The sequence below is a fragment of the Penicillium alfredii genome, assembly GCF_028826965.1.
Source record: "Penicillium alfredii strain IBT 34128 chromosome Unknown utg000010l_segment0_segment0, whole genome shotgun sequence".
NCBI classification, from domain to species: Eukaryota; Fungi; Ascomycota; class Eurotiomycetes; order Eurotiales; family Aspergillaceae; genus Penicillium; species Penicillium alfredii.
Window position 1 is genome coordinate 1,035,775 of NW_026622707.1, and position 17,783 is coordinate 1,053,557.

Consider the following 17,783-nt stretch of genomic DNA (forward strand, 5'->3'; position numbering starts at 1 on the left):
TCTTTTGCGGGTTAGTTATCCATGGATCGCATCGCGAAAGCTGAGTCATCAATGCTTGAGGGCGTCTCCAGGGCTGTATGGCGCCATCCAAATTGCACTTTATTCTTCACAGCCAAGTCGCCTTCGAGAGATATTTCAAGGAGTACTATAGCTCAGTCAGGATGGTCCTTGCAGTAGGTTGATTTGCTTTGACACGCGTGGTCAAGGTGCTAATTTCGTTGGAAATAGGCCGTGGGGCAGCTATGCTCGACTGCCAACATATCTCTCAACTTGACCCAATGCCAAACCCTGGTTCGGAAGGCTGTCACTGCCGGAGCTAAGGTGAGCTTCTTATGAATAGATTTCATGGAGAAATTCCCCTGCGTCTATGTACTCGGCTAAGACCTTATTAGGTGCTGTTCCTGCCCGAGGCCTCAGACTATATCGCCTCCTCGGCAGATGAGTCCTATTCTCTTGCTCACTCCCAAGAGCGGACTGACTTTGTTTCATCACTACAAAACCAAGCCAGACAAGAAAAAATCCATATCAATGTCGGCATTCATGAAGCAGCTTTGGGCAATCGACTCAAGAACTCCTTGATTTGGATCGATGACAAGGGAACTATCACCCAGAATTACCAAAAAGTCCACCTTTTTGACGTTGACATCAAGGGCGGGCCCGTCTTGAAAGAAAGCGCGTGAGTGGCTGGATTTGAAGCCCAAGAGGTTCCGTGCAATACTTAAGCTAACACTCTGGGGACTTTAAAGGAGCGTCCAGCCAGGAAAAGACATCGTGCCGCCCTTTGAGACTCCCGTCGGGCGTGTTGGTCTAAGTATTTGCTTCGATGTAAGTGCCACTACTGATATGGTTCTTTTCCTCCCCTGGTCTGTTCGGCTCATACTTGATTCTCTAGCTACGCTTTCCGGAGATCAGCCTAGCACTGAGACGCCAGAATGCCCAGATTATTACATATCCATCAGCATTCACAGTCCCGACGGGTCAGGCTCACTGGGAACCTCTGCTTCGAGCAAGAGCAATCGAGACCCAATCATACGTAATAGCAGCTGCACAGGCAGGCCCTCACAACGAGAAGAGGCGAAGCTACGGCCATTCCATCATCGTCAATCCGTGGGGGGAGATCGTGGCGAAATTGGGTGACGAATACTCGGAGCCACAAATTGCAACAGCCGACATTGATCTGGATCTCGTGTCCAAGATCAGGCGAGAAATGCCGTTACTTAGAAGAACGGACCTTTATCCCGAGGTGTAGCGGTGTGGAGGGACATTAAAGAGATGTTATCAGGGCTTGGGGAGTTGATATAGCATGTCGATATAGATCCAAATTCTCCGCAGGGACAGATGAGTTGGCATGTTCTTATCCTTACAGTCTCTATTATCAGGCCCCACGAGCATCAGGTGACTCCCAGATAGCCACCTTTTTCATGAGGCCTCCTTCCCAATTAGGCAATTGTTTGCTTTCCTCCCTTATATTCTTGGTTGCCTTTCCCCAGGCACGAGCCAGGGGCTAGTAGTCGAGTGGATAATGGAAAGCACCAGCTGGGCAGTCGGCTGGTGCCCATAGTTCCACTGAGGACGTCCCTAGTTCGAACCCAGGGGGATGAGTATGGGGGTTATCGACGCGACGGCCTCCATGCCTCCCGCCTCTTTTTTTTTTTCTTTCTTTACCTCCCCCCCAAAGTCCCTCTCTCCCTTGCTCTTTTCTTCTTCTTTTCTCAACCTCCCCAAATTCAGTACATTGCCATGATTTTTGAATTGAGATGCTTCCTGTGAATGAGGGTTTGGCTGTAAATGACATTGGATATTAGATTTTGCCTCGACACCAGCGAGGACATTCTGATGTAATAATCAATGGAATTCATAAGATTTATCTTACCACATAATCGGCATCTAGAAGAAGAAAAAAAGGATTTTTAAGGAGTATAAAGTAGTACAGCAGGAGACAAAGGAAAATGGAGACAAGGGGGAAACATGCAAAAAGAAAGCCCGTCTAGAAGAAAAAGGACCGGAACATCATATCTGCCATCGCAGAGGGTACAGGCATCAACCGAAATCGTCCCTTTCCGATCTTTCTATGTACAGTGTACAGATGAAGCCCGGAACCAATCCGTTTATTTCTTGACCTTGTCGGGGTCCTCCAGGATGCCCTCGGCTTCGAGTCTCCGTCGCGCCTCTTCCAGAGCCCATGTTTGTATCCTATCACATGAGTCAGTAACAGCCCAGGGTCATGAGGAGATCTTGGGGGAATGTGGCCTGAAAGAGGCCAGTGGTTCGAGGGTGCGCGCAGGAAAGGGAGCAAGGTTCCACATACGAGGTGTCAGGCTTGAAGACATATGCGACGCCAGCAACCAGGAAGCTGCCGATAAATCCATAGTACCAGATGTTCTCCCAGCCTTCCTTCACGTACTTGTGGCCGGGCTTGACGCCGAAAAGCCAACCGGTCGGGGGATCGTAATGATCGCCATGGTCTGCGGCGCGAAGATTGCTTCGGGTAGAGAAGGCCTGTGTGGTCTGGGGCCCACGGCGCAGGCAGCGAGCACGAAGGATATGCGACAATGGTCGGGCGGGCATGTTGAGAACGGGGCGACTGGGGAGGGCTGGAAAGGATCGGAGAAATCCTGGCGCGCAAGGGAATTGCGGGATGAATGACAAGGCCAAACAAAAATCGCCTTGTCAATAAACTGACAACCAAGTCAATTGACTCAGCACCGAGGCGTTGGAGTTGGAGTGGAGGGGTTGTATGGCGGTTGATGTCGAAGCCGTGAAAGGCCGGGAAGCTGACTAGTGGTCCTAGTCCGCTTTGGGTGATTTTCCAGGCCGCCTTTACACCTGGTTAATCAGGCATAATTAATGCCTGATCTACAAGGCTGTATTTCTCGACGCGCTCGACGCGTCCTTATCGCATCCCGCTCGAGTTGTATTCCCAACCCAACAGCGAGCTGGACTCCCCGTCGTTTCGACTTGACAGATGCAAATTTCAAAGGAATTGATTCAGTACAAACATACATGTATCTTTTCCTCGGTACGTTTCAATTTCCCAACACTTCTTGTTGATTTCTAACATAGTTTCTACGCAGCTTCCTCTGGAATGTATACTTAGCCCTTTTGGAGCCCCCGAATAAAACACAGCCTCGAGATGGCAGCAAACGACAACTTATATCCGATCTCCTCGAATTCTCGCACGAAATTGAATGCATTCCGTTATCAAGAAGCAGAAGGAGCAGAGCCAATTCCCGATAACACGACTTCGAAAGATGGGATGAAGCCAGTCCATGGGGATAAGGAAAACCAGAGTTCATGGCTGAATGGAGTGGTGGACCCAATGCAGACATCACCCGACAAAGGCGAAATTCAGCCTCCGGCAGCTCCAGAAAATGACTCGAAACCGGTCAAAGAATGCCCCCAGACTCCGGGTAACAGGATCCCTCTCGCAGACTTGATCAGCAATGCCGAGGATTCCTTCGACCCCGCCCCCGGTCCTGAAGTGACGCCTGTCGAGCATGTTATCTGGCAGCATGTGCCTGTGAGCTCGAATCCAGATACGTCGTCCCAGACACCCAATGGTCGCCGCAGGAAGCGTCGCCACAGCTCATCGTCCGCCGGCTCTCCTTCAAATGCAAATTCGAAGAAGGCCGAAAAAGAACCCCTCGATCTCCAGTCAATACAAGCATTATTCAAAACACCACAGCATGATCTGGCAGCCGAGTTGTGGAACAACTATATGGACAAAAACCATGTCGAGGGTTCCGAAGATCTCCCACCAACTCGCCTTGCCAATCTTCTTTCCTCTTCGCCCCAAACACCAGCATCGGGCCGAACAAGCCGGGATTCCTCAGGGCTTCGTCGGTCAATAAGTTGCGCAGCGGAATGGCCCTCCGCTCGAGCAAAGCGGAGACGAGTCAACAGACAGGGACCTCGAAATCGGGGCATTTTCTCCCGGGCAAATAGCAATGTCGTCGATTCTGGCAAGACCAAATCATCCAGAATTAATTTCCTACTCGAGAAGATTGAGAAAACTCTGCAGCCGGCGCCTGTCGAAACGGGCCTGCCTGGTTCCTCTCCTTTGCGCCAACGTATGGATGCAAGACGGTGCCGATCATCATCTCCCATAGCGGACAGAAAGCACGCTGGAGAAAATGAAGCAGCTGGTGGAATCATTCGTCATATGCCTAGCCTCGATGAAGTTGATGGAGAGGCACCCCTGCAGGGGTCTTCATCTGAATTCGGAGACGATGATCTAGATCAAGATCTCCTTGACTTTGCGGACACTTCTGTTGATCCATTCACAGAGCCGGCGCCTAATCGCAGCGAGTTCGATTCTTTCGGATCGTCAGGATGGTCGACTCTGGCTGTGGAGAAGCCACCCTCGCAACATTTCAAGGAGCACCCAGCAATTGATTATAAAGCTTCCTCTATGCACAAAGTTATGAGCCATGAACCAAAACGCGAAGATGAAGATGAGTTCGAAGATGACGGTCTACCGGAAAATTTGCAAGATATCCTCGCAAAATGTGATGGAAAGCACGGCCCAGTCGAAGCATCAACAACCGCTAATATAGACCCACCGGCTTTCAATAAGTCAGGCTCGGTTAATACTGCACCCAGCGCTGAATTCCCTGGCACAATACCAAACAAGACAGCCCCAAAGACGGAACCGGCATCCTCTGGCGACGAATTCGACGACGATGATTTTGATCTGGAGGCTATTGAGCAGACCATGAAGCAAACCGGTGAAAATGGTCCGGGTCACGTTTGTCACTCTTAGTGTGTTTATTATTTAGATTATATGCTAAGACAGTCATTAATAGAACCTCAAAGATCGACAAGCTATCAAGCGTCACCAAATCGTTGATACCGTGGAAAACACGTATGTGACTCCTAAAGGACGTACTCAGCCAGAGCAGGTATGCCAAACTATGCTTCCTTCAAACCCTTTCCTAGTCGCTGACGTTGGGAGCAGGTCCTGTTAGTCGAGGATGAGAAGACCAGGGGCCGCAATGTCATTATTTTGCGCGAGTCGTGGTTCGATACACCCTGCAGCAATGATTCCTACGTTTACTTGGTTGGGGACTTCGATGCAATGGGTCAATGTGTTGTGGATAACTCGCACAACATGGTAATTCTTCACCCTGATCACCTCATTTCTGCAACAGTGGTAGCGGACTCGATAGATTGCCAGCGTCGCGCGGTTCTCCAAGACCGTGTCAAGGCGTTTGGTGAGCTTGAAAAACCGCAAGCGTTCGGAGTGTTCTTTCATGAGATTTTCCAGGAGGCCCTGAAAGCCAACAAATGGGACAACAAGTCTCTGAAATCGTTAGTCGAAACTGTCATGGGGAGACATGTCGAGGAGCTCTACTCCATTCAGATGAGTATACCCGAAGCTGTCGAATATGTGATGAGCAGGATTCCTGCCGTTCAAACCTGGGCAGAGGCTTTTCTCCAGGTCAAGCCACAGGTATGTTTTCCAAGAAGCGTTCCTACTGGACAAGGAAAGAATTGCAAGTTTCTAACCAGCGTTCACAGCCTAATTCTATGGTGGAAGACCGCAATAACTCAAAGCTGAACCTGAGCATCAACAAATTGCTCGAGGTGGAGGAACACATCTGGTCCCCAATGTATGGGCTCAAGGGCAACATCGACGCTACGGTGCAGGTTGCCTGCCGCGACGAAGGAACCGAGAAGAATCTTGTTATCCCGCTGGAGCTTAAAACCGGGAAGAGAGATACAAACCAGGCACACAGGGCGCAAACCGCTCTTTACACACTTCTCCTCTCAGACCGTTACGGTAAGTCCTGATATGTGTTGATTATGGTTAGAAGGGCCAGGACTAACTGAGTCGCATCACAGATGTCGAAGTCACCTTTGGTCTCTTGTATTACCTTGAGATTTCGAAAACCTTCAGTATTCGTGGCATCAGACACGAGCTCCTCCAGATGATCCAGGCCCGGAATCGCTTGGCTGTGTACATTCGCGAGAGACTGCAGCTTCCGCCCATGCTCAAGAAGGCACGCATGTGTAATCGATGCTATGCGAAGACCCCTTGCCTCATTTACCACAAGCTGTCCGAAGACGGAGACGGCGAGACCAGCGGACTGGGCGACGATTTCGACGCCGCCGTCGGTCATTTGAATCACGGTGACCGTGACTTCTTCCGCAAATGGGATGAACTTCTCACCAAAGAAGAAGGAAATCTGGTGAAATTCCGGCGCGAGCTATGGACGCTACTAAGCAATGAACGACAGTCGCTTGGTCGATGTTTCGGGGATGTTGTGATCAAACCGGGGTCCGCACACGAGGAAAACAACGGAACCAAGATCAATCGCTATCGCTATACCTTTGTCAAGCGACAAGCGTCCCCCGACTTCTCATTTACTGAATCGCAGATCTCGCTGGGCGAACCGATTGTCGTTTCAGATGAAAGAGGTCACTTTGCGCTCGCAAATGGCTATGTGGTGCAAGTCAGCCCTTCGCATATTACCGTAGCGGTGGACCGAAGACTGCACAATGCACGAGCAAGGACCGCTGGCTTTGACGCAGCTACCAACCAGTCCTTCAAGGGCATCATGGAAGTCGAGGGAGACGGCGCTGCTGCTCTGGAAGACCCGGAGGAGCAGGTTGTTTATCGGATCGATAAAGATGAGTTCAGCAACGGCATGGCCATTGTTCGCAACAATCTCATCTGCATGATGGACAAAGACCTGTTCCAAGCGAGACAGCTCCGACGGCTCATCGTCGAGGGCCAAGCCCCTGTTTTCAAGCCATCATCATCCGCATACACGATTTCCGACCCCGACAGTCTCAACGGTGATCAAAAACAAGCCATTGATAAAGTCATGAGCGCCAAGGACTACGCCCTCGTTCTTGGAATGCCTGGAACTGGCAAGACTACCACCATTGCGCAAATCCTCCGAGCCCTGGTTGCACAGGGAAAGAGTGTCCTCCTGACATCCTACACACACACCGCTGTGGACAACATCTTGCTGAAGATTCGCGATGATAACATCCGTGTTCTGCGCATCGGAGCTCCGGCCAAAGTCCACCCAGAGGTGCAAGAGTTTGCAGACCTTGCCGCCATCCCAAAATCAACCATCGAAGAGCTGAAGGATTCTTATGAGAAGCCACAGGTGGTTGCCACAACATGTCTCGGCGTCAACCACAACATCTTCAATCAGCGCATCTTCGATTACTGTATTGTCGATGAGGCCTCACAGATCACTCTTCCAGTGTGTCTGGGTCCGATCCGCATGGCCAGAACGTTCATCCTCGTCGGGGACCATTACCAGTTGCCACCGCTGGTGCAAAACAAGGCTGCCCAGGAAGGTGGACTTGATGTGAGTTTGTTCAAGCTGCTCTCTGATGCACAGCCCGACTCGGTTGTTAGTCTGGAACACCAATACCGCATGTGTGAAGAAGTCATGCTGCTCTCAAACACATTGATTTACTCTGGGCGTCTCAAATGTGGCACGCCACAGGTCGCAGCCCGGTCCCTGGAGATCCCGGACTTGCACGTCCTCAAGCAATTCCACGCCAACCATTTCAGCCCCTCTCAAAAACAGCAAGAGATCTGCCTGGGCGCAGCACAGGGCCGCTGCTGGCTACGAGACCTGCTGGAGCCCTCGGCCAAAACACGACTGGTCAACACCGACCCGCTGGGAGCAGCCTCGCTGGAGACGGCGCAAGGCTTGCGAGTCGTGAACCATATTGAGACAATCCTGTGCACGCAGCTCGTCGAGGCATTTGTCGCGAGCGGCATCCCCGCGCGCAACATAGGGGTCATCACCTTCTACCGCAGCCAGCTGTCGCTCCTCCGCCAGCGCCTCCGTCACCACACGCCCGAGCTCGAGATGCACACAGCAGACAAGTTCCAGGGCCGCGACAAGGAAGTCGTGATCCTGAGCTGCGTGCGCAGCAACTCCGAGAACCACGTCGGTGAGCTCCTCCGCGACTGGCACCGCGTCAACGTCGCCTTCACTCGTGCGCGCACCAAGCTCCTTGTCTTGGGCAGCCGCTCCACCCTGCGCGACGGCAACGACCTGCTTCGCAAATACGTCCGCTTGGTCGAATCCAAGGACTGGGTGTATAATCTCCCCAGTGGCGCAGTCGACTCTCACATTTTTCCGTCTGTTACTGCCCCGGATGCCTCGCAGGTGCCGGCCCCGTCCCTGACTGCAAATTCGACCCCGGGCTCGGCCAAGCTGAAGACCAGCCCGAGCGCCAGGATGAAAAAGTCCCCTTCGTCGCGTGAACCGCTAAGCCCCTTGGGCTCGCGCCAGCCTTGCCCCGGTCTCCGGCAACCTGCTAAGCGAGGTGCGAAGTTGTTCAATGGCAACTCTGTTGTCGGCAACAGGCCTATTCTCCAGGACTTGGTCAATGACCTGACTGGTTAATGAGAACTTCTTCTGACTATAGGTCTGGGATGTTCAGGTGTTTCTTTTGGATTATGGGGTTTGTCCATATACCTTGATTTCGGCTTCACGGTTGAAAAGGAATCCAATTTGATATCTTTGTCTTCATAGAGCCCCGGCGTTCTGACTATACAGTGTGGCGTATACAGTGTGGTGCCTCGAATATCGCATAGCGAGGGGCGGCATTGCCTTGAATTGCATCGTTTTCGAATTAGATCCGGATCTTTTACCAGCCTGTTATCTGATAGTACCATACCAGGCATATACTAGGGTTGAATCCTCCGATCCTGTTGAAAGGTTTTAATCCACTAAGTAAATGAGTAGAATTATAAATACCAGGACTTTACTCGAATATGCAAGATGTTTTAAGCCATCTGTATACGGAGACAAGAAGAAAAAGAAAAGATGATTCATTCAACATTGAGCTCGTGACTGTGTACAAATGTGCTGGCAATAACAAGGAATATTCTCCCACCAAAGAAAGCAACAAAAGAAACAAAGAGAAAGAAAGAAATCACAAACCACCGAGTCTTCCAACTCCTTTTTTATTGTTCAAGTCCACAAAATGATAATGATATGTCCCACTCAAACGCCTGTTTTGGAACAAATTTAACTCTTGTACACGAAAAAAAGCACGAGAGAAAAAGAAAAGAAAAAGTCCAGGATGTTTTTTGCTGTGTTCAACAAAAGAAAATAGACAAAATACACAAGAGAAACAGAAAAGACAAGAAATTTGAAAGAAAAAAGATTTCGAGTAGCCAAATGCGAACCCATCACCTGGTCAAGAGGGTAACTCGATTGGCATGTTAATTGTTGACGGCTTGTTGCTTGTTCTTAGCCGCATTCAAGTAATTCCTTTTGCCAGTGCCATCGTATTCCCATCTGGCGTGGTTGTTGGGGTTGGCCACAAAATCCTTGGGAACGGTGGGATCGGCCCAAGAGAGATTCTGTTGGGCTGCCGCCGGCTGAGGAGATACCGGCTGAGGGGGTACCAGTTGAGGAGTACTGACAGGCCCAAACGGACCAGTGAACTGAGGCATCATGGTATACTGAGATACCATGGCGGGCTGAGAGGCCATGAACATCTGAGGAGTCATGGCGTACGAATGCATCGTAGCAAGTGCAGCCATGTTGGCAGACCAGAATTGGTTTGCACACTGAGGTGCCATGAAAGACTGAGAATCCATGGCAGGCGGAGGCATGCTGATAGGTTCTTGGGGCGGAAGCAGCATCTGCTGAGGTAGAAGAGGCGGCTGCTCAGGCGCAAGCATATACTGCTCAGGTGAAGGCACAGGTTGCTGGGGTAGAAGCACAGGCTGTCGAGGTAGAGGGAGAGGCTGCTCAGGTGGACTCTGGGAGGCCATGGTCGAATTTTGCCTCTTGCGAAGTTGAAGCTTTCGCTCCCGGCGTGCTTCTTTGGCTGCCTGTTCAGTAGGTCGACAGCTGCTGTTGGGCACGCACAACTGCTGAGCCTTGCCAGAGAATTTGGCTTCAGCAGCAGAGAGTGCACTTGCAGCAAGGTCGAGAGCAGCAGAGACAGTGCCCAAGTTAGAGTCCAACGCCTCAGAAGTGCCGTCAGACTGAGGTGTGGACAGGGAGTTTGCGCTATATGCCCCAGAATCTGGGGTAAGCGCCACTAGAGAAAGTCAGACCAAGTCATCTCAAAGTGAAGAAACCAACGTACTGTTGCTGAGAGCCTCATCGGCTGGATTTGCCTCATCCAGTCCTGGGTTCTCTTTCAGTTGACCAGTGGCCACGCCACTGGTCAAGATATTCTGGGCGTAGTCAGCCTGGTTGTAATTAGGCTGACTACGCCGGTCCAAGGACCATTCTATCCTGCGCGACTCTTCTGTCGTGAAGACAGACAGGCAGGAGTCCTCCCCCACACCATTCCAGTTTGAGTCGATGAACGCATCATAGTTGAAGGCGTCCACCGACTCATCAGCTTCGAAGAGAGATTGAGAAGACTGCATGGCTATGTAGAGAGAGTGAAGGAGGGAAATGACAGGTATGTATGTCAGGATGAAAGAGAGTATGGGACTTTTTAAGCCCTATGAAACGAGTGGATATACAGCAAATAAATACAAATTAGAGTAGGTGGTAAGCAGATGGGAGATGGATGGGAAGTGAGTGAGAAGGTTGGGAGAAGGAGAAGAAGAAGAAGAGAAAAGGGGAGGGAAGGGGAGTTAGTGAAGAACATGCTGAAAGACGTCAAGTTGAATCGACCTACGTCAATCGAGTAGCCCCTGCCATGATACCACGGTTTGAAGGAAGTAGATATGTGGGGTAGACGCTGTATTTTTAGTTCTCAATTACCGAGGACCCAACAAACTCCCAGCATATACAAGACCGGCCATGAGCAGCGTCCTGTTCCTGGTTTTGCACATCCTCGGATGGACCAGTAGAAGGCTTAGCTGGAAGCGCCAGTATTGTAAACCCGTCCTTGCCCTCTACAGCCTCCTGCCCTAGAGCTGACGCGGAAAGAGCAAACCATGTCAACGAGGAGCTTGACTTTGGGTGATGTCTGGGACCGAAGCCCAATTAGGGCACGGAGGTCAGCCCTGTGGTAGATAACCATAATCCGGGGTTACATCACTTTAAATACTCACAGCAAATACAGGAACAGTTGTATTGTCCATGTCGACGGTATCAGACCGTGCCACTTCAGGCTAACCAGATCAGAGGGCGGGACTTCATCAGCGTCCGGCACGCTGTAACGGCTCAAGTACGGGTCGATATGGTCATCCGCTGATACACGAGGAGACTCTAGCCGGACCATGGCGAGCCATTCTGAGAGTGATCCACAGTGCTCTTGCAGCTCACCCTCGGTCATTGCCCCAAAATCCTTTCCAAGGACTGGAGTGGAAATATGCCGATGCTCAATGCAGAGCGGCGTACAGTCGATCCACTGTGGGTGAAGCTTGGCAACTGGCTTATTGTCTGGCCCCTGAACATCAACATGCTTTCTTTTTTCTTTTTTTTTTGAGAGGAGGGGGGGGGGGGAGAAAAATAGTATACCTTGGTCCTGACTTGACTTGGTCTCCAAGTCGCAGAACAGCCATGCCATGGATCGGTTCAGAACCTTGTCAAATGCCCATACAATCCTCTCGAAGCCCTTCTTGCCATGGAGCATAGAGGGGAGCCGGAGATTCAATTCCACCACTGCCAGTATTATTAGTTTGGAAGCTTGGAACGGTTCAGAGTATTAGGTTCTGATGTTATTTTTGGAACTTACAGAATCTCTCCTTCCCATGTTTCCTACCACCACTGCGAATAGGCTTTCCGGTCAGGCCTGTCCGCTCTAAAATCTCTTTCCCCAGCTCTATGCGAAGGACCCCTGTGGCAGGAATATGTCAGCCTTTCTTTGTCACCATGATAGAATCCAAAGAGGATATTGACAAACCATCTCGAAGTGTGAAAACATTGTCTGATCCTGAGCGGCCCTCGGAAACGAGAAGAATGTTTCCTGTTGATGGCATTAGAGATTTTCCTTTGAGAGCATTTCATCCTATGGTGATGTCTTCCCATACCTGATTTAATATAGGTGTTGAAGAAATCGTGCTCGAGGAGAGCAGAAGGCGGCATCAGCACATGTGCATATCGAGGGTTCTCCAGCCAAGTCTCCAACGATGTCTTGATCTGTGAGTACACTTCTTCAGGCACAATTGCCTCGACCTGGTACCAATTAGCTACCTGCTCCTCATAACCAGGCCAGGTTCCTCTTACAGTATGCACTAGCGGGTGGTTCTGGATGACAGAGAAGGGGAACTTCTTGCTTGGGATCTGCTTGGGGTCCACAAAGGCGGGCAACGTGCTGATGGTGGTGAAGCACTTTTCTCGACGCGACGCATCGTCCTCCAAGTCGAACATGATGCACGGCTTGTTCACTGCAAGGCTTCAAATTTTCTCGATGTTCGATTAAGCTTCAATGCTTATCGATGCTTATCAGGGAATCTTCGATTCGGAGAGTGTTCAAGTTCTCGGGCTCTTCGTATCTCCCCCAGGCGGTGAGTCTGCAATAGCAACTGCGCGTGTGCTCTTTGAAGCTGTGGATGTGCGAGATGGTGGGGGTTTTTTTTTTTTTTTTTTCTTGGGAGATTTCTACTTTTTCTGGTTGATTCGGTTCCGACTATATCAGTCTAAAATAGTATAAATACTATTCAATATATATAGAAAATTTGACTAGTTAATGGAGACAATAAAAAAAAGGAATAAAAAAATTACAATCGATAGTAAACACCATAGGCCAACAACAATCAATAGTGTTAGCTGCATCGTGAAAAAATCGATTCTTCTCTACGAGACTCCTTTCTAACATCCACTCCAAATCGCTATAGAATCGTGGTAATCGGATTAGAAGACTCGATATGTTTGCCTGAGGCATCAACGGACTGTCCGCCCCAGCATGACGATCCCGCTGGCTGTTCGTCATCAGTTGGAGCTGCCAGTTCTCTCTCCACTGCCCACTTCCCCTGCAGCCTCAAATTCTGGTGGATCTGCGCTGTGGCACCAATTGCCAGAGCAGCCCGTGATGGCCCCTGCTCCGCGTCGAGATCTCCTCCCCAAGGAACACTTCGCGTTTGTCTTCGGCAACGTCAAAACCCAGAGCTACCATGACCCTGCTGCAAAGGGTCCAGGGTCACATACGTGAGTTGTTTCTGTGTCGCGGGTACCGAGAAAGGTTTATGAATTGGTTATGGTCAGGTACTAACTCTGTCTTTTCTTTCGCAATAGCATCCGGACGCTGGCATGGAATCCCACCGGCCAGCTGATCGCAACGGGGTCTGCAGACCGTACCCTCCGCATCTGGAATCCTGAGCGCCCGGCTGTCCGATACTCAACTGATCTGCGCGGCCACTCGGCGGGCATTGAGAAAGTCCTGTTCAACCCTGTCCGTGATGCCGAGCTGGCGAGCTGCTCCACCGACGGCACCGTGCGCTTCTGGGATGTCCGCTCCAAAACATGCGTGAGCCGCCTCGATGTTGGCGGCGAAGCATTTACGATGTCTTGGTCGGCTGACGGCAGCACAATGATCGTTGGTAGAAAGGTGATTGAAAATTCGGCTTCATGCATCCTTTTTGTTTTATGCCAGCCTCGGCTGACCCATTGGAATGGCATGATAAAAACAGGATGACACCCTCATTCCAGTCTATGTGCAATCACTCTCGACGCCCAGTATTCACCCCGCTCTCGCTAGCGCCTCAGCCGACCTCTCCTCGACCAAACCAGACGCAACAACCTACACCGCGCTCAGCGGGCACCAGCAACCAGTGCAGACCAACGCAACGACCTTCTCACACCACATCGCCACACCGACCTCACCAGACCTGCATCTGTTCGCAACAACAGGCGAAGGCAGCGTCAAGATCCTCTCCTACCCCTCCTTCGACCTCCTCCACACCCTCAACGCCCACACCTCATCCTGCTCCGCCGTCTCGCTCGCCCCGACGGGTCGCTACCTCGCCATCGGCGGGAGCGACGCCCTCATCTCGCTCTGGGACACCACCGACTGGATCTGCCGCCGCACGCTGTCGAGCGAGAACGGCGGCGCCATCCGTGGCGTCAGCTGGAGCTTCGACGGCCGCTTTATCTGTGGTGCCTGCGACGAGCCGGGCTGTGGCGGGAACGGCCTGGAGATTTTCCATGCTGAGTCGGGCGATAGTCTCTATACTATTCCCACGCCCGGCGGCATCAATGCTGGCGTCCCGGCTGTTGCGTGGCATCCTTCGCGGTATTGGTTGGCTTACTCCACTACCGCGGATGGGCCGAGTAGTTCGGGCGCTGGTGGGCTGAAAATTGTTGGCGCTGCTGGTGGGGGGCTTTGATGAGTTGGGAGTTTGGGCCGTTGATGATCTCGGGGGGTTCTTTTCATCTGGAAATGTAATGTCATAGATTGTTGCCATTGCTGTACTGCCATGCATGTACGATGGAGTTTTCAAGAGGTCTTGCATTCAAGGCTGGTTGTTTCTTTTCTTCTTTACTAACCCAACATACGACTATTCTGGACATATAAGAATCTACGTCTTTCCAAATGTGAACTTTTCCCATGGTTAAATCGAGGCTCTAAGGGACCTAGCGCTAGCGCATCTTTGTAGATCTCAGGTTTTACCGGCGCTGGTATCGAGTGCATTGCCAGGTTGCAAGAACGTTCTATACAGAGGAAATAGTCTATCTACAGACCACACGAGCATGATACAAGTGCATGTATGGCCGGGAAGATAACCGGTGCTTAAAGTGCAATTCATCTAAAGCGAAAGCGACTTTGAGCTGAAATAATCTAGTAATCCAGGTTTTTTTTTTTTTTTTTTTTTTTTGGCAAAGATATTCCACCAGCTTATCCTAGGACCAACTCATCCTAGGTACACTTCAAAGGGTAATTCATGATACATCTAGTGGCCCAAATCAACACTCCACTCTAAGATAAAGCACTTAACAAAAGCGACAATGACCGCCGGGCTAAGGATCGAAGAAGATATGATAGGTTTATAGCTAAGATTTTTCGTGGCACTACTTCAATAGCTCATATTTCTAATGGGATTCGTCAGCCTTTTGATGCTAGAGATAAACCTGGGTATTTACATGTGGTTAGGATGAAGTAAAACCGAATCTAATCCTATAGTAGCTAAGGATCTGTTCCGGGGAGAGAGGAGACAAAAGAAAAGAAAAGAAAAACATAAGTACAGCTACAGAGCAATGAGCAACTATAATCGCTGGCTGTTTTCAAATCGCTAGATCAACAGACCCCCAGGGAAAAGAGAATTCCCATGTTAGACATTAGATTTTGTATACTAGCTCGTGGTGGTATATGCAGAAACTAAGACCGGGTATTTCGAGTGAAGAGATCTACAGATTTTAAATCAAATAAGCGATCCTCACTCGCCTTCTCGTCCTAAACAGGTTCTTGAAAAAAAACCCCCTTTTGTGTTCTAAGCGGAGCATAGTTGTAAGGCTGTGTCTACATGGCTGTAAAGATTCTGCAGCTAGTCGTAGCAATTCTGCGCCCGAACAGCAGCCTCGAGGACCACCAGATAAAAATGCCGTGTGTCCGACTATAAGAAAGGCCAATTCCTACTGAAAGGGCAATTTTTCGAAGGCTGCTCATTCCTGCGGGAATTATTGATTGTCCAGCGAGGACCCATAGCGAGGACCAACAGGTGCAAGGCTGTAGCTCTGACTCGAGGGAACAGCTATAGATAAATGCCTTCCCTATCGTCTTTTTTTTTTTTCTTGTTCTGGTGAAACGGTTTCTCCTGTGCTCAATCACCATGTGGTCTCTACACCTTCTGTTGTTGAAGGGCTTATTCTTAGTTTTCCTTTTGATATCAGAAGTTCCAGCATCTCCTCTATCCATCGCCTCCAATACGCCTAGCCTCGTTGAGCCAACACCGATCTCTGTTACGCCATCTTTTGTGTCAAATGTCGTGGAGAATACTCATACCACCTTAATCGGCTCAAATGGTCATCAGACCTTGGTCCCGGTCATTGGTAGTGCAATATGTTGGGTAAATATCTACAATTTTAGTGCTAGCAATTGAGCGCTTATAAAGTATCAATATAGTTCTGCCCTAAGGATAGCAAAGGCGAGGAGGTACTAGGTGGGTGGGTACTCCTAGGCATTGATAGCCCTGGAGTATACCAACCCTCCTCAGTCTCTGTATTCCGCGAGCCTATTCCTGTGATCACTGTGTCATCCGACGGGAATCCAAGTTATACCTCTAAGACAACAAAGGATATAGCCACGAAAGTGAAACGAAACAGTATCCCGACTACAACTGAAACCACCTATTCGAGACAATTTGAATTAATCAGACCGTTCTTACCGGAACCCGCTAGAGATGGCCAAGTTGAGGATGGAGACGGTTACGCTATAAAAGGAAGTCAGTATATATCACTTTATTTTCTTCTGTCCTCTATTTTAGATAGGGGACAAATGTTTGGTAACTAACATTTTTATTATTCCCCAGAACACACGGGCCTAAAATTAGGTATTGTACCTTGGCCCGAACACTATCGATTGGTTGCAGGCTATATCAAGATCACCCCCAAAGGAAAAGTCAAGATAGGCCCCGACGGCTGTGAAACTGATGATAGAAATCGAGTCGTTGAAGTTCGGAAAATTGTTCAAGTGGACTATGACGCCAATGACTACCATCTCAATCGTCGAGGCAACACAATCGTGCCTAGTCCGCAACCCGGAAGAAGGGAGTGGTGGGAGGCTTCTTACCAAAACTTGCAATACTTTGGTCCAATTAAGCCCTCTTTGACAGTTGATCAAATACAAGATGAGGCACAGGAGCTTGCGAATGAGATGAACCGCAAGGGGGGTTATAATAAATGCCTTCGGAATTGCAGGGACTTTGTGGTTAGATTGTATAATAAAATTAAAGCTTGATAGCAGGTAAACTATTCAATTCTCATCAAGAGAAAAGAGGGAAAATGGAGAATTCTTGTGTTAGATGATTATTGTTATTAAACCAAGCTTATTGCCCGTATCTAGCCCTAAAGATATGAGTGCCTCAGGTTTCTGTAAGCGCCTGAGTGGTGCTGCTGGACTATTGCCACTATACTAGGTAGGTGATATTGTATGACCCTGGAGCAGGTAGCTAGATCTTATCACCTAACCTATACCCTATCGGAATAATACAATCAATAGATAGAGAGAGATATATATAAGGCAAATACGAGTAGTACAGGGGTATAAATAGGTACATGAAAAAGATTAACTAGCAACTCAGAGGGTAGAGAGGGGTAAGGGCTAGCGAGGCAGCGAATAGACAAGCTTGAATTTACACCAAATACCAAGTTATAGTATCTAGGGATCTAGGTGTCTCGGAGAAGCAGAAAGATAATAACAACAGGGTATTAGGTGGTCAAAGTCATCACCAATACAGGAGCTCACGCCGTTCTGGATCCACACAACTATGGCCGATAGTCCGTAAAGCCTTCGAAGAGGGCGTGCTTGGAATACAACTAACGATGGGAGTGTACAACAAAGGCGATATTATCTCCAGCACCTCCGACTTCGAGACCTTTTGGAAAACAGTGGCCGGCCAGTTCAAGTCAAATGAGCTGGTGATCTTCGACACGAGTAAGTAGTCGATACCCCCCACTGGCACAAGGTGAAGTGATTTGCCTGGCTAAGCAAGTATATCATGTAGACAACGAGTACCACGACATGGAGAATATCACACTAATAATGTCAGAGAAAGAAGAGACACAGTCTTTATGTGAAGTAGTCACGGGTAAATTACTTTAGGTATCATCACCCCGGGGTTTCCAACCCTCGAAGAGACGGCGCAAGAAAAAGCTCCAACTCAAATCATAAGAGAATCAAGAAAGACATCATTTGTCCATAATACCCGTTCACTGCAAAAAACCTTG

At 49.6% G+C, this 17,783-nt stretch overlaps 6 protein-coding genes across 6 annotated transcripts; 3 read left to right on the plus strand and 3 right to left on the minus strand.

Moving 5' to 3' along the window:
• Positions 1 to 161: 161 nt before the first annotated feature.
• NUU61_007934 (carbon-nitrogen hydrolase family protein) lies at positions 162 to 1,249 on the plus strand (the record flags this gene model as incomplete). The annotated part of the gene is made up of 5 exons (XM_056658459.1): positions 162 to 173; positions 229 to 321; positions 393 to 676; positions 747 to 825; positions 893 to 1,249. 5 exons carry the CDS (start codon positions 162 to 164, stop codon positions 1,247 to 1,249), a joined length of 825 nt encoding a protein of 274 aa, XP_056508752.1.
• An 859-nt stretch (positions 1,250 to 2,108) lies between these two features.
• Positions 2,109 to 2,568, minus strand: NUU61_007935 (uncharacterized protein; the record flags this gene model as incomplete). Its single annotated transcript, XM_056658460.1, has 2 exons — positions 2,109 to 2,193; positions 2,309 to 2,568. 2 exons carry the CDS (start codon positions 2,566 to 2,568, stop codon positions 2,109 to 2,111), a joined length of 345 nt encoding a protein of 114 aa, XP_056508753.1.
• A 565-nt stretch (positions 2,569 to 3,133) lies between these two features.
• NUU61_007936 (bifunctional ATP-dependent DNA helicase/ssDNA endodeoxyribonuclease DNA2) lies at positions 3,134 to 8,384 on the plus strand (the record flags this gene model as incomplete). The annotated part of the gene is made up of 5 exons (XM_056658461.1): positions 3,134 to 4,747; positions 4,806 to 4,901; positions 4,958 to 5,452; positions 5,521 to 5,782; positions 5,845 to 8,384. The coding sequence occupies 5 exons, from the start codon at positions 3,134 to 3,136 to the stop codon at positions 8,382 to 8,384; spliced, it is 5,007 nt and encodes a 1,668-aa protein (XP_056508754.1).
• An 824-nt stretch (positions 8,385 to 9,208) lies between these two features.
• NUU61_007937 (uncharacterized protein) lies at positions 9,209 to 10,375 on the minus strand (the record flags this gene model as incomplete). The annotated part of the gene is made up of 2 exons (XM_056658462.1): positions 9,209 to 10,007; positions 10,083 to 10,375. 2 exons carry the CDS (start codon positions 10,373 to 10,375, stop codon positions 9,209 to 9,211), a joined length of 1,092 nt encoding a protein of 363 aa, XP_056508755.1.
• A 328-nt stretch (positions 10,376 to 10,703) lies between these two features.
• Positions 10,704 to 12,272, minus strand: NUU61_007938 (ribonuclease P protein subunit p40; the record flags this gene model as incomplete). Its single annotated transcript, XM_056658463.1, has 6 exons — positions 10,704 to 10,926; positions 11,012 to 11,564; positions 11,638 to 11,739; positions 11,806 to 11,868; positions 11,933 to 12,077; positions 12,129 to 12,272. 6 exons carry the CDS (start codon positions 12,270 to 12,272, stop codon positions 10,704 to 10,706), a joined length of 1,230 nt encoding a protein of 409 aa, XP_056508756.1.
• Positions 12,273 to 12,807: 535 nt separating this feature from the next.
• On the plus strand, positions 12,808 to 14,227 carry NUU61_007939 (uncharacterized protein; the record flags this gene model as incomplete). The annotated part of the gene is made up of 3 exons (XM_056658464.1): positions 12,808 to 13,049; positions 13,137 to 13,449; positions 13,532 to 14,227. 3 exons carry the CDS (start codon positions 12,808 to 12,810, stop codon positions 14,225 to 14,227), a joined length of 1,251 nt encoding a protein of 416 aa, XP_056508757.1.
• Positions 14,228 to 17,783: the final 3,556 nt, after the last annotated feature.